At 34.7% G+C, this 16,692-nt stretch overlaps 1 protein-coding gene across 2 annotated transcripts in view; it reads left to right on the top strand.

Annotated features, from left to right (window-relative positions):
• The window catches only part of MLF1 (myeloid leukemia factor 1), a 37,686-nt gene extending 20,994 nt beyond the window's left edge, over window positions 1-16,692 (top strand). The window contains exons 2-8 of one of the 2 annotated variants that reach the window (XM_010367785.2): window positions 2,352-2,499; window positions 3,302-3,343; window positions 6,821-6,904; window positions 8,072-8,200; window positions 10,356-10,515; window positions 13,033-13,165; window positions 15,337-16,692. In XM_010367785.2, the coding sequence (XP_010366087.1) occupies window positions 2,352-2,499; window positions 3,302-3,343; window positions 6,821-6,904; window positions 8,072-8,200; window positions 10,356-10,515; window positions 13,033-13,165; window positions 15,337-15,442 (802 nt within the window). In that variant the 3' untranslated portion in view covers window positions 15,443-16,692. The remainder of the gene's footprint in view (window positions 1-2,351; window positions 2,500-3,301; window positions 3,344-6,820; window positions 6,905-8,071; window positions 8,201-10,355; window positions 10,516-13,032; window positions 13,166-15,336) is intronic. The other variant, XM_010367786.2, reaches the window with a different exon arrangement.

Genomic DNA, 16,692 nt, shown 5'->3' with positions numbered 1-16,692 from the left:
AAGGCAAGTCCAAGACTGGGAAAAAATTTAAAACCTGTATCTGATAAAAGTCTGTGTCCAGAATATATAAAGAACTCTTATAACCTGATTTTTAAAAATGGGGAAAGTATTTGAAAAGACAGTTCTATCAAAGAACATATATGAATGACAAATAATACAAAATTAAACCACAATGAGATGTTATGACACTATGACTCAAATGGCTACAGTTAAACATCTGATTATCCCACATTTCAGCAGGAATGCAGTGCAACTGTAACTCTCAGTTCACAGTTTTTATAAAATTTACATACTCTTCTAATACAAGCCAGCAGTCCTTGCTCTTAGGTGTTTACTTAAGACAAATTATCTATACACAAAGACTAGTACATAAATATTCATAGTAGCTTTATTCATAGTAGCCAAAAACTAAAGACAGTTTTGTGATTATGATATTGATATATGTATGAACTTAGCAATAAAACTGAATGAACTGAAATAGGGAAAAACATGGATGAATTACAGAAGCATTATGCTAAGGGAAAGAAGCTAGACACAAAAGATGACATACTATGTGATTCCATTATATGAATTCTGAAAAAGACCAAACTATAATGACAGAAAGCCTATTCATGGTAACTGGGGCTCGGAGCAGGTAATTATCTGCAAAGAGACGAGGGAACTTTTTGGAATGATGGAAATGTTCTACATCTTAATTATGGTGGAGGTTATGACTGCACTTTTTAAAATTCGTCAAACTGCGCAACTAAAATTGGTAAATTTCATTGAATGTAAATTATGCCTAAACAAGGCCAAATGAAAACATCTGTCTATACACACAAGCACAAATCCAGTTAAGCAGTTTGCTAATCTTAAACTCACACTTGGAACAATTATACTTTTTTTAAGCTCCAAGGTAATGTATGAGTAAATCTGAGGTCTTTTGGAATAGGTTTATATATATAAATGCTATGAAATTCAGAGGAAAAGCTCTTTCTACTTGGACTTACAAGCAGAAGACAAAATTTTTAAGCTTCCTCTGAGCCGGAGCTGCAAGGAAAATTCCTTTTTTTTTTTTTGAGACGGAGTCTGGCTCTGTCACCCAGGCTGGAGTGCAGTGGTGTGATCTTGGCTCACTGCAACTTCTGCCTCCCAGGTTCGAGCGATTCTCCTGCCTCAGCCTCCTGAGTAGCTGGGATTATGGGCATATGCTACCACGCCCAGCTAATTTTTGTGTTTTTAGTAGAGATGGGGTTTTACCATGTTGACCAGGCTGGTCTTGAACTCCTGACCTCAAGCAGTCCACTTGCCTCAGCCTCCCAAAGTGCTGGGATTACAAGCATGAGGCACCATGCCTGGCCAAGAAAATGTTTTAAAAAACTTCCTAGCTTCTTTATGATGACATCAGAGGATTGAAATTAGAAGGGGGAAGGGTGACCTAAGAAGAATGTAACTGAAGTGGAGAATCTAAAAGGAGGCCAGACTATTGGAGAGGGGATTCCATTGGACTGCAGGAAAGCATAATATTGCCTTGGTAAAGTGAGCTTCAATCATGGTGTACCTTAAGTTCTAGAATAAGGAATAAGGAATTGATTAGTGGGTCAGTAACTGTCCAACTGGAACAAAATTGGAAAACCATTGTGATAAGGCAAAAAAAAAAAAAAAAAAAAAAAAAAAAAAAAAAAAAAAAAAAAAAAAAAAAACATAGGTTCTTGAATGAGACTTGTGACAAAAGGGTAAATATCAGATTATAGAGTGTTGATATTTATTTTTATGCAGTATGGGATAAAGGTGTGGTTTTTATTATGCTTTAAATGAATTATATTGGATAAAAACAGGTTTTCATTAATTTTATTTATAACTACAGATGTTTCTCAACTTATGAGAAGATTACATTCCAGTGAACCCATCGCAAATTGAAAATATTATACATCAAAATGCATTTAATACACTTAACCTACCGAGTATCATCAGAACATATACATTAGTTTACAGTTGGGCAACATCATCTAACATAAAGCCTACTTTATTATAAAGTGTTGAATATCTCATGTAATTTATTGAATACTATACTGAAAGTGAAAACCAGCATGGCTGTATGGATCCTTGAAGTACTGTTTCTACTGAATGTGTAGTGCTTTCATACCACAGTAAAGTCAAAAAACCTTAACTTGAACCATTGTAAGTAGGGAACCATCTAATAGTGGATCTTTATGAGATAATTCTATTTTTGTATAAAATAGAATTATCTTCTACTCTTCTTTTATCTAACAAACATGTTAGCCCAAAATAATTCTTTGTAGTATTTAACTGCCTACTTACTATTTAAATTCCAACACTGAATCTTTCATGATTATGTATATTTTCAACAGTGAGTCCATTCTTGCACACCAAGAAAATATGCCACAGATGATGAGAAGTTTATCTGAACCCTTTGGAAGAGACTTGCTCAGTATCTCTGATGGTAGAGGGAGAGCTCGTAATCATAGAGGACATAATGATGGTGAAGATTCTTTGACTGTAAGTTCTTTTTTTAAAGACAGTTAGTGAGAAGACCCTGTAGGAATTTGAAGAAAATCATTACAGAAGTATATATCTATAATGATAGGATATGACTCATATTCTTGTTATAGAAATCACTATTATATTAAAGGGGGGAACTTTGGAAAGGTGAATTCTTGAACAGTGACTTGTCAGCTATATAGAATTCCACTGTGCTAACCAAAACTTTTAGGTCCATAGGGTTATATATTAGAAGCAAAACTTAAACCATTTTTTTTTATATTTATGTATATGTTTCTCACCTTGTAATTTCCTCCAATATCTGAAATGAGAACAGGCAAGGAAATATCCTTTCTCTCCCATACTCATTGTTTTAATACTTGAAAATCATATCAAAAGCTACAAAGGATTGTCTTTATTGGACCAGGAAACACTAATCTTCTATAATCTTACCTATGGACCTTCAAAACTTAGATTAACCTTTAATTGTATCTCGAAAGCCTTACAACTGAAATATATTTTCATATATCTTGCCTTAGAGCAAAGCTAGAGGTTACAAACATACTCAACTAAAAATTTTTAAAAAACAGGATATTTATATATCATAACCGTTTTCTTTTTTCCCTTTTTTATTTCTGTTGCTTTTTCAGCCTCAGGAATAATAGTTCTAAGATAACAAGCCTTCAGGGGTTTCAATAAAGATGAATCTCAGCAATTGAAATGTAGATATTTGAAACTCAGTAAACATTTAATTGGTAAATTGAGAAACTTCTGTATAGTAAATGTCATAATCAAAATGAATTGGATATTATTTTTCCAGGCAATGAGTTCTCTTGTACCTTTTGGCAGTTTTGGTGGTATGGTTCGTATCCTAAGACACAAATCATTTTAGCAATATTTTCTGACAAATACTTATTTTTCATTAACTCAAGCTGACTAAATTGGCCTGCAGCCTCACTTTCATAATGGCTTTTTAATATTAGTACTGAAAACCTCTGTTTCAAGTATCAAACTTACCTTAAAAAGTTTAGGCACATGTTTCCTGAAGTAAGTCATTTCAACATATATAAAATTCATCTTCAGAAATAAGAAGTAGATTTTATTGGATGAATATTTGCTTGATTTACAAAAGGGATCCTCATAGTTGTGTTTGAAAGTTGGGGACTTCCACATGCTTATGATTACTTTCTAAAAGGTTTTTAAAAAAGTACTAAACTGTAGATAGATAAGCACAACATTTGGAAAAACACAGATTGACTGCTTTCTCTAGGATTTTGTTGCCACCTTGCCTGTGCAGCTTTTTCTTGTCTGTACTTAAGAATGGCTACTCTGCAACCAGCATTTCTGTCACCTGTTTCTTAGGGTTTTTGTGCTGTGTCTGTGATGCTAGCTTCCAACACACTAAAAGCATTCTGGGGAGTAGCAGAAAATAATATGAATTTGGAACATTTGTATCTACAGTCTCATGAAACGAGTTTTTTTTTTAATTATTATTTTGTGCTACAATGGAATCATTTGTTTCCTTGAAGTTTGACATACAGGTATAACATTCGTCCCTCCTGACCAGTGTACTTAGTAAGACAAATGACAAAAAAAGCAGTTGTAACACAGAGTTATGAATAAAAATGATCAGGAAGTTCAGCATGCTATGGGAGCACAGATGGAAAAAAGCACCTTTTGAGGTGGGGTGGGTCAGTCCAAGCAGACTTCCTGAACTTTAAGGATTAGTAGAAGTTAGCCTGAAAAGGAGGGAGGGGAAAGGAATACTGTTCAACAGAAAGGAAACAGCATGTGCAAAGACCTGAAGGCTAGGGATCTAAAACATGTTTAGTATCACTTAACCCTGGAGTATGAGTTGAACAGTAGATATTGATGAGGAAGAAGAGGTATCCAGAGACTTCTTTGGGCCATAGTAAGGAGAGTAAACATTATCTTAAGAGCAGAGGAAGCAGTGATGACTTATGTCAAAGTGGTAATAGAGTTCAGATTCTTGAAAGATTAGAAGAGACCATAGTGGAGGCAGAGAAGCCAGAAGGCTATTGAAGCATTCTTGGTAAAGTATTAGTGATGGCTTACTTCTACTAGGTAATGTCTGTGTTGATAAAAATGAATTACTTCATTTGAGAGAGTTAAAAGGGCAAATTGATAGAATTTGGTGATTGATAGGGTTGAAGGAGCAGTAGAGAGGGAGAACGGGAGTATCACACCCATTTTTCTGGCATGAAGATTAAGGTAGATGGGAATGCCACTGAGATAAGGCATTGATTCAGTACAGATATAGGAGTGTGGTGGTCAAAACAATCATTTTAGTTTTGGGTGTTTGGCATTTGAGGCATCTGTGGGTTTTCCAGGTAGATTTATCTGGTAAACTGTTGGATATATGGATTTGAGCTGAGCTAGAGATAATTTGTTCATTCATTCATTCCACAAATATTTATTAAACCCTCTTAAGTGCCAGGAATTATTATATATATATTGGGGATATTGTAGTGAATAAAATAGACAAAATTGCCCTGCCCTCATAGAGATTATTTATATAAAGTGGGAAGACAGACAGTAGTACACAACAAAATAATTTCAGATAGTCACAGTACCCTGAAGGAGATGAAACAGGGTAATGATATAGAGGTGGGGGAAAGTGAAGGAGGGATTAGACAGGTGACCAGCAGTGGCCTTTCTCAGGTGATGATACTTGAATCATGAGAAGGAACTAACTAGGCTAAAAGTCAGGAGGAAACATTTAAGGCAGAAAGAGGAGAACGTATACAAAATTTTTGAAGGCCTTAAGGGCCCACTGAAGTCTCAACTCCATTTTGTACCCCAACTTTTTGTCACTCCAGTGTGTTGGGTCACCCCAGAGCAAGTGCAGATACATCTTTTGATGGTTGATTTGAACGTGAATTGAGAAGAGGACAGAAATACCCAAATGCCTAATCTTTTCCTCTCTCTCTTTTTCTCCTTCTTTGGGTTAACCCTTCCATATCTCATGATAATAAGAACGGATTCTCAATCTAGTGTTAAAGCAAATATTCAGAATATTTCCTGAATTGCGTTTGCCTCTTTGAAATCCAGAATGAATTCTACTTCAGTCTTTTTTGTACCCAACTATATATTAGTGTTTCCTAAATGTGCCTTTGTTGTTGCCTAGTATATTAAGTGCAGGTTCTAAGGAGGAATTTGGTTTTCCCACCTATTTTACATTATTAATATCTGTAAAAATCCAATAGCAATAGAAGGCAGAGACACAAACAGAACTTAGAGGATTCAGAACTCCGCTTGCTTGAACAGAGAAGTTCATTAAACCAAGCAACTCATTCTGTTTTATAACAGGTGATTTACTGGGTAATACATTGGAATGTGTGCTTGACTTTTATTTTCTGGTGAGTCTTCCAGTGATAAAACCTAAAATCACTGGTAGATTTTAAGACCTAAAATCAGTGGTAGATTTTCCTAGAGCAAAGTTTCTCAACCTCAGCACTACTGTCATTTTGGGCTGGGTAATTCTTTGTTCTGGGAGACTGTCCTATCCATTGTAGGTTGTTAAGCAGCATCCCTAACCTCCACCCACTAGATGCTAGTTATATGCTCTCCTCATCTGTGACAGCCAAAAATGAGTATAGTTATTGCCAAATGTCCCCTGAGAATCAAAATCAATCTTGGTTGAGAAACTACTGTTTACAGGAATTCTTAACTGTTTTTCTGAAGACACATACCTCATACTTCAAGGGTGTAGCCTACTGACCCTTCAGTAGGCAGCAAATTGAAGGCCTATTAGTAAAGTGAATTGACTTCTGTCACCTGGATCCTACTATGATGAGAGGAAGGCTGGCTACTTACTTGAGGGGCAACTTCTATCAGCCATGTGGTACTGCTGGAGGTGACACTGGCATCTTATACCCAAGTTTTATTTATTTGTATGGTGGAATATTGAGAGATAAAAAAGAGAATTATGAAAACTATCATATGCTAAAGAATATATCACTTAGTATTTAACATACACCAAATTGTGTTTTGAAAAAGTGAGTAATGAGTGATTAGGTGTGTATGTGTATTTATGCATGCACATATATGTGTATATATACACGTGTGTATATATTTATAATGTTACAATTCCCTAATTATTTGTATGCTGTCTCTTTGGGATTTTGTGTATGCTTCAATTTTCTCCTTAACTAATCACTGTTATTATATCCTCTTTAAGTTGTCTTTGTCTGGTTGATTACTGCATGAGATTTCACTAAATGAATTGGAAAAAAATGTTTTAGCTGTTTTGGAAGATATATTTGCATCTTTTGTGTTGTTACTTATAGTTAATAATATACTTTCTGATATTCTGTAGCATACAGATGTCAGCCCTTTTCAGACAGTGGACCAAATGGTGTCAAATATGAGAAACTATATGCAGAAATTAGAAAGAAACTTTGTAAGTACTGAAAACAAAGCATTGAGAACATTGTGTATACTTTGGTATATTCTATTTCACAGTGGCTTTTAAACACTTTTTTAACCATAGTGGTTAAAAAAGATATCTTACATGATTAACCCAGTAAGCAATATTTGTATACTTTATAAATATATTTGAAACACAAGTTTCATGAAAAAATGACTATACTATTTACAGTATATGCAGTTATTTTCTAGTCTATTTCATGTTTTAAAAATCCTGGTTACAATGCACTAAATTGAGTTCATAACCTCCAAGTTTGAAAAATAATAAATTGAGTTCATAACCTCCAAGTTTGAAAAATAATGTTAACTTTCAAAATTTTTTTAAAAATTGGAAAAAAATTGACCTCAAAAACATTGATTCTATTGAAAGTCACTATTGTAAATGAACATTTTATATGAATTTGCATAATTTTATTAATAACCTGTCTACCTAAAAGGATTTGTAACATCTAAAGAGTTTTAGGGTTTTATAAACAACTCTGAAAACAGAAATTTTAGGAATGATGTTTAGGTCCCTAATAGTCCAAATACTTATAAACTAGTACTATAACAGTACTCTCTATATTAACATCAAAACCAGTCACTTGATTTGATCTGAAGAAGACCCATATCATTCTAGTCATCCAGTTTGAATTATTTGGATCATTTCAGAATGCTCAAATAATCTAGGGCATTATTGGTTTTAGTAATGTAGCAATCTGGTACCTACAGGAAGAGGTATGAAACTTGATGTATAACTAACTGATTGGCTTGACGTTGGCAAGATTATGCACAAGGGTCAACCACTGACTATAGAAGTATCACAGGTTTGGGGGCATAGCATCTTCATTGAAATCTAAGCCACAAGCACCCAAAGACTTAAGGATCTCTCAATTAGTCACTTATTAGTCTTTGTAATGAGAGTGAGATGATGGTACCTAAAATGGACGACCATCAGGACCCTCTAGGGGTGCCTTTTTTTTGGGTGGAGGTAATTTTTCAAGTCACTTCTCACTTGAGAACCTGGATGTGCCCTTTGACTATACTATATTGGTAGTTTAGTATCCTTAGTAGAACTTAGAGCTAGTGTTACTTATTTGAACTCTCTGGCAATAATTATTTATATTTGACTCGACTGAATTTACAATCTGTTTACCTTTAGGGTCAACTTTCACTGGATCCAAATGGACATTCATTTTGTTCTTCCTCAGTTATGACTTATTCCAAAATAGGAGATGAACCACCAAAGGTTTTTCAGGCCTCAACTCAAACCCGTAGAGCTCCAGGAGGAGTAAGTTTTCTATAAGCATTCCTAGAGCTTTATAAAGTTAGGGGATGATAGACTGTCTAGATCAAATTTTAACTATTCAAATTTAATCTGGTACATGATGCCGGGCGTACAAGAGGGAGGTGTGGGGGTCGGGTGTAAGGTAGTCCTCACTGTGGAAACCATTAAAACTCAACTGTATTTACTCAGTTTGTGGCGATTTTTCGTGCCCCCACCCCCGTGAGGGTGCCTTTTTTCATGTAAATATCTATGGATGTTTATTACCTTTACTTGTTGACAAGGTAAGCAAAACACGAAAAGAAGCCTTTGTTTCATGAAATAATGTCTATTTTTAAGTTTACATTTGAAGTGAATTAATTTTTTAACTCATGAAATATTTGAAATGTACAGAGAGGATATAGAGAATAACATAATAAGTGCTCATATTCCTGCCACCCAGTTTAGTCATATCATAACATTTTTCTCTATTTGCTTCAAATTGTCTCTTGCTTTGTTTTCCTTTTAAGCAAAAATGTACAGAGGCAGTTAAAGCTTCTAATACATTCCTCTGAGGTCTGTTTCCCCTTTCTCCCCTTCTCAGAGATTACCATTTTCCTGTATCTGGAGTTTATCATTTTCATGCATGTTTTTACAATTTTATTACTTATCTTTCTATCATAAAAAGATGGATTATTTTCCAGATTTCCCAACATTACATAAAGGGTATCATATTGCATGTGTCCTCTGCAACTTGTCTTTGCTGAGTAATATGCTTCTGAGATTTATTCAACTTGATACATGTGGCCCTGGTTTCTTTATCTTGTATATAGTATCCAAAATATGAATATATTGTGATTAATACGCTTCTGAGATTTATTCTAGTTGATACATGTGGCCCTGTTTTCTTTAACTTCTACGTAGTATCCAAAATATGAATGTACCATTATTTTTAAATCATTTTCTGTCAGTAGATATGTAGGTGAGTCTAATCTTTCACTAATTCATCTTTATATACGGCTCCTTATACAAAGAGTCTAGGAGTGGTATTGCTGAGTTGTAGGATATGTGTACTTTCCTCTTTACCTAGCATTTCCAAGCTACTATCCCAGTGATTGAAATTGTTGGCTTCCGGCCGGGCGCGGTGGCTCAAGCCTGTAATCCCAGCACGTTGGGAGGCCGAGACGGGCGGATCACAAGGTGAGGAGATCGAGACCATCCTGGCGAACACGGTGAAACCCCGTCTCTACTAAAAATACAAAAAACTAGCCGGGCGAGGTGGCGGGCGCCTGTAGTCCCAGCTACTTGGGAGGCTGAGGCAGGAGAATGGCGGGAACCCGGGAGGCGGAGCTTGCAGTGAGCTGAGATCCGGCCAATGCATTCCAGCCTGGGCGACAGAGCAAGACTCCGCCTCAAAAAAAAAAAAAAAAAAAAAAAAAAAAAAAAAAAAAAAAAAAAAAAAAAAGAAATTGTTGGCTTCCACAAACTGTGGCTTGTGAGTTTCCATTTCTCTACTTCCTTGTTAGTACTTACAGTAAAAATTTAGGTTTACCAATCTAATGAGTGTGAAGTAGTACATTTTTTAGTTCTTACATATAAAGATGAACCTTTTAATGATGCTCTTGCCGTAGTTCTGCTAATTAATCTCAGACATTTTAATTTTAACTTTCTAAAAGTGACAATCTTAAATGTAAACAGAATATAATTGTAGATGTCCCCCAGTAAATCATGTTAGTAGCTATCATAAATATTCTAGTAACACTTCCATAGAGTTGATAGGTGGGAATGATGAGATTCAAGCCAATCAACATGAAAAATAATTAGTTGCCCTTATTTGTAGGAATGCTATGATAAACTTGCTTCTATTACATTGTCTAAAACAGTCTTGAAGGCATTAAACTATAATTGCTACTTTTGTTTTAATATTTGATTATAATTTGGAAACACGTTAAATTGTATGGGTTCTGTTTGTTCTAGACATTTTCATTTTAAGGAGTTCAGGAAATATCAGAGACTTATCACCACAGTTTTACCACAAGTTAATAGTGGAACTGAGTACACATTATTTTGAGAGTGGTAGACCTATGGCCATACCTCAGTAGGTAAGCTGGCCCTGAGAATTTTAGAGTTATATACATTCTATATATATTTAAATAATAATAAAATTTCTTTATTTTTACAGATAAAGGAAACCAGGAAAGCAATGAGAGATTCTGACAGTGGACTAGAAAAAATGGCTATTGGTCATCATATCCATGACCGAGCTCATGTCATTAAAAAGTCAAAGAACAGAAAGACTGGAGATGAAGAGGTCAACCAGGAGTTCATCAATATGAATGAAAGTAAGTTATCACAAAAAAATAGTATTCTGTCTCATAAAGTTAAAATAACAGTTAAAGTTGACTAATATTTTTTGTAGAAACATGTTATAAGAGGTAGTTTTTGAATAATAGGTGTAGAGAATACCTTGTCAAAGTAATAGGATTGTGGTTTCATCCTTTCATAGGAGAGCTCTTTTTTATAGTGATTTTTGGCAACATGGGATATTACTTATTTTTATTTTATCCTTGGAAAGTGGAATCTTTTGAATTGTTATTAATATTATCAGTTGGCAAAATGCTTCTTTAAATATTTTTTCTGATTATCAAGAAAGTACATTTGAAAAGTGTAAAGACAAAAATCATCCATAATCCAAAATCAAAATACTAGTGATGTTTTAATGTATTTCTTCCTAATCATTTTATATATATATAAACATGCTTTTTCCTCAAATTATTATTTTACTTTTATATAGTTTATATTGTGCTTATTTTAATTTACCATTATAATTGTAAAGTCACTTATGATGCTATTTTTCAAAAACATTTTAAGTGGTTACCTAAAAGTTTTATTGTAAATAAGCCATAATTTTTACTTAAATCATTCTGTACTGTTCAGTACTTAGGCTTTTGTATAGATAAGATTTTAATTTCTGTTGTATGTTGAATTACATGTATGTCTCTCTCAAGTAAATCTTTTCTTTTTCTAGGTTTTATATTTATTCTTCAATGCATTTGCATTCTTCTAGTGTCCTTTCTCCCTGTAGTTTTTAATTATATTACAATTTATTAACAAATTTAATCATTAAATTTAAATTATTTTTATTAATTTTTAAATCAGTATTAAGCTTTTATATTTAATTAATTGTATTAATTCAATAATGAAATTATATTAAAATTTAGTTGGATTCATCTCCTAGTTTCAGAAACTAGTTTGAATAATGTTTTTCCATAATAAAGTGTTTAAATTTTAAATTGTTGTATTAAAAAAGAAATTCTGGCCAGGCATGGTGGCTCACACCTGTAGTCCCAGCACTTTGGGAAGCCGAGGCAGGCAGATCACGAGGTTAGGAGTTCAAGACCAGCCTGACCAGCATGGTGAAACCCCGTCTCTACTAAAAATACAAAAATTAGCCGGGCGTGGTGGCTCACGTGCCTGTAATCCCAGCTACTCATGGGGTTGAGACAGGAGAATCGCTTGAACCAGGAGGCGGAGGTTGCAGTGAGCCGAGATCGAGTCATTACACTCCAGTCTGGGTGACAGAGCGAGACTCCATCTCAAAAAAAATAAATAAAATAAATAAATAAAAATGCAAAACTCAGCCGGGCATGGTGGCCCACACTTGTAATCCCAGCTACTTGGGAGGCTGGGGCAGGAGAATCTCTTGAACCTGGGAGGCAGAGGTTGCAGTGAGCCAAGATCACACCATTGCACTTCAGCCTGGGCAGCAGAGCAAGACTCTGTTTTGGGTTGGGGGGAGGAAGAAATTCTATTAACATTGGGATTTGATAAAATTATTCCTTTTTGGTTTTTTTTTTTTTTTTTTTTTTTTTTGAGACGGAGTCTCGCTCTCTTGTCTAGGCTGGAGTGCAGTGGTGCAGTGGTGCGATCTCAGCCCACTGCAAGCTCTGCCTCTCAGGTTCATGCCATTCTCCTGCCTCAGCCTCCCGAGTAGCTGGGACTACAGGCAGCCGCCACCATGCCTGGCTAATTTTTTGTATTTTTAGTAGAGACAAGGTTTCACCATGTTAGCCAGGATGGTCTCGATCTCCTGACCTTGTGATCCGCACACCTCGGCCTCCCAAAGTCCTGGGATTACAGGCGTGAGCCATCACGCCCGGCCGGGGTTTGATGAAATTATTCTTTTGCAATAAGATAGAAGCCATGATATTGTGACCTGTGTTTAATTGTAACCTCTGTAATTTTATCACATTTATATATATACTGAGTATTTCACAATAATCAACATTTTGATGAAAAATTTAGTGAAGGAACATAATATTTTAAAGCAGTCTTAAAGAAGAAGTACTATCATTCTCTATTGTTGCTACTATGGAAGTTAGATTACTTACTTCATAACCGCATGAATTGACATTCTAGCTGAGTAACCTGTCTTAGGAAATTGACAACAGAAACTTGTGAGGTCAAGTTACATAGAAAGATGGTTAGGTGAATAGAAGTGCTAGTCACAGAAGTATACAATATACAGGAAGAGCATATTCACTGTGAGATGACCCAGGAAAAAAACTGTTAGTTATTATAATTGGGTCAGCTGGTCCATTGGGTAAAATAATATGATATCCAGGCAGGTGAAAAAATAGATCATCAATAACTAGGTCATTAGTAGGAATAGGAGAGGAACAGACAGGAAAAGAAATACTACTCTCATCAAAGATCCTTATATTTGAAGCAGCTTCCTGCCTCTATATTGAGGTTACACTAATGAAAACACCAGACTAGACTGAAATATGTAGGAGCAAGGCAATTACTGACAGTTGATACCTTAATACTTATTCCCATTATTTTTCTATTTAACATAGATGATGCTCATGCTTTTGATGAGGAGTGGCAAAGTGAGGTTTTGAAGTACAAACCAGGACGACACAATCTAGAAAACACTAGAATGAGAAGTGTTGGCCATGAGAATCCTGGCTGCCAAGAACTTAAAAGAAGGTAAAAGTTGTTTCTAAAATAGTTTAGTTTTTAAAGAAGAATTTGAAGTACAGTTACATAATTTTATTTCTGTTATCAGAAAGTTTTGATGATCATCCAAGTTGTATCCACAGTATCTTCTGTGAAAGATGTAATAATTTTATACTAAAACTGAGTATTCCACACAAATTTAAATTTATATCTAAAAATCAATAATAGTTTAGGACTGCATGGTTAGTAATTCACTAGTAAATTATGCCTCAGAAGACAGAGACCAAAATCCTCTTAAGGAAAACTGATTTGCTATGGAGTAGTTATTCTTGTAAAACAGATTCTAATGTGGTTATAGAGTCATACATTTCACACTGGTAAAGATACCTAGAGATATGTTAAGGGGAGAGGGACTCTATCTGGAAGACTTAACAACTTCCTTAACAAATCACAATTTATCATTTAATTGTAAATGAAATTTCAGACACGGGTATAATATGTAACAGTACATGCAATACCATATTTGATGTGTTTTAGGTGTTTTGGAAGAATTTTGCAAGAACATTAGCTTATTTTACAATTCCCTTTTAGTATAGCTGAGAAAAATAAATTTGCTGAAACGACATATTAAAGATTATAGAGATTTCTGGCTGGGCATGGTGACTCATGCCTGTAATCCCAGCACTTTGGGAGGCCGAGGCAGGTGGATCACTTGAGGTCAGGAGTTTGACACCAGCCTGGCCAACATGGTGAAACCCCGTCTCTACTAAAAATATGAAAATTAGCTAGGTATGGTAGCATACACCTATAATCCCAGCTACTTGGGAGGCTAAAGCAAGAGAATCGCTTGAACCCAGGAGGCGGAGGTTGTGGTGAGCCAAAATCACACCGGTGCACTACAGCCTGAGTGACAGACCAAGACTCCATCTCAAAAATAAATAAACAAATATTATAGAGATTTTAAAATACATTTTGTACATACCCTGGAGCTACAGTTTAATGTGGTTCTCTGGGGGAAAATGAATAATAATATCTAATTCCTATGAAGTTACACTAAAGAGAAAGGCCTCACCGGACCTTTAATAGAAATCTGTTCTAAGCTATAAGAGAGTGGAGAATTGCTGCAGAAGGTAGAAGGCTTCACAGAACTAGCAGTGGACAAGTGAGTATCAAGCAAATCAGAAGCCTTATGGAGAATTTCATATGCTAGGATCTTTTCTTCTAAAATACTTGTTTAGGAATTTAGAGCCCTGGTATTTTCTATTGAATTGCTTGAAAACTTGCTCCTATATTAATTACAGATATTTTTCTCATTTGAAAAATGTACTGATTAAAAACCTAGCAGTGCCAAGTTTGAATAGGAAATCCAGGTCCCACTTAGAGAAGCATGCTCTTTATGGGTGACCTATAAATTTTTGGCCCTAACAGTGGCATTTTCTCTTAACCAGCAGTGTCCAATGGCATTTTCTGAAATGACTTCGGTAATGACAAAAATGCTATATATCTATTCTGTCCTGTGTAGTAATTACTAGCCACATGTGGCTGTTGATTCACATTTGAACCATTGCTGGTAAAACTGAAGTATTGAATTATTTTAGTTTAATTCAAATATAAATGTGGTTAGTGGCTACCATACTGTTAACATTAAACAGTGTTTAAACTATAAACAGTTAAATCTATCTCAGGAAAACAGCTGTTGCTGTTTTAAATTCACTGAAATAGTCTGCCTTGTTTTTCCTGTTTTATTGTTTGTTTGTTTGTTTGTTTTTGGTTTTTCGGAGGGGGAGACAGTCTGGCTCTGTCACCAGGCTGGAGTGCAGTGGCGCAATCTTGACTCACTGCAACCTCCACCTCCCAGGGTCAGGCAGTCCTCCTGCTTCAGCCTCCTGAGTAGCTGGGACTATAGGTGCACGTCACCACGCCCAGCTAATTTTTTGTATTTTTAGTAGAGATGGGGTTTCACCATGTTCGCCAGAATGGTCTCGATTTCTTGACCTCGTGATCCGCCCACCTCGACCTCTCAAAGTGCTGGAATTACAGGCGTAAGCCACCACACCTGGCCAGCCTTGTTTTTCAAAGCTATTAAGGAACTTTTAAGATAAAACTTTTCTTATATTACAGTGGTTTTTAACATGTTTATTGATTTATAAACCATTGGCCATTTTATAAATCATATTAATATTCACATGTATATTTCTCAGGGAGAAACCTCAACGAAGTCCAGCCATTGAACGTGGAAGAAGATCAAATGTTTTGGGGGATAAACTCCACATCAGAGGCTCATCTGTGAAAAGCAACAAAAAATAAATAGCCATGCATTTGATTTGCTTAGTTTTGGTTGTTTTAACAGTTAATAATGGTGCTGGGTAATAAGCATAAGACCAATCTCTTGCTGTTAAATCAGTTCTGTCCTTGGCAACTTTCTTGTGATACCTGAATGTTCATGAAGGTCCTAGCTTTATATTGTCCCTCTTGTAGGAATAAAATTTTGATTGTCAACAATGTGAGTACATTGTGAAACAGTCTATTTAATATAAAACTCTTTAAAACATACTAATTTTTTAAAGCTGATTTCGCTTCCCCAGCTGTTTTTGTGTTGGCTAGGTATTCTTTTATATTTATCAAGATTGATTGCAGAGCAGTTCTATCACTTATAATTAGTTATAAGAAATTATAATGTTAAAAAATTTCTCAGTTTTTACTAACACTGTACTCGGGTGATATTAATAAAGGTTTAAATAATTTATCTCTAATTTTATAATGTGTTGTACAGCCAGCTAGATTAAAACTTTAAAAATAATAAAGCAAAACTACACTGTTACTCTTTTATGAGAAAATAGTTATTATTTTGATAAAGGGCAAGAAAAATCAAATAGTTCATTTTCAGAGAAAAATATTTTAAATTGCTAATGTACATGATTGTTTTGGTTATAATTTCTTTATAGAATGTATCTTTTCTATATTACATTCTTAATATTCATCAGATACCATATTGACCATTCTCTTTAACTTCTTAACGTGGCATATTTCTGCTCTCCTTTCCCACAGACAGCTTCATCTATCTCCAAGGCTAACATTCTAGAGCTGGAGAGTCCTTGGAGAAACTCTGCTCAGCTTTTTTGGGACATTTAGAAAAATACATTTGGTATTCTCCAAACCAGAATGATACATTGTCTCAAAATTTGTTAGACAGCTGATGGGTGTTTTTGAGCAACATCTTAATAATTCAGTTGTTTCTGTTTTAATTGTACCATTAAAAATCAGCTTTAGCATTTTTATTCTAGAATTTAAACATTAATCTGTTTTTATAAAAGTTAGGTTTGAAGTTTATAAGAATATAAAATCTTAACTCACAACTGTTGTTTAATATTTCTATCAAGGAAAAAAGCCGCCAAAATTTGCTATCACTCTATAATCCTAAGTATTTTTCTTTTCAGTTTCATAAGTAAAATTATATGACTATGCTCATACTTCTCTAATTTCTTATATAATATTTTTGTTAATTTTAGTAGTTTATGTTTTATGCCTTTAGTCATTAAAATAAAATGCAAATGTGT

This window comes from Rhinopithecus roxellana, chromosome 1, assembly GCF_007565055.1.
Source record: "Rhinopithecus roxellana isolate Shanxi Qingling chromosome 1, ASM756505v1, whole genome shotgun sequence".
Lineage (NCBI taxonomy): Eukaryota > Metazoa > Chordata > Mammalia > Primates > Cercopithecidae > Rhinopithecus > Rhinopithecus roxellana.
The sequence above is the reverse complement of the archived record's forward strand: the minus strand, read 5'-3'. Positions and strand labels throughout refer to the sequence as shown.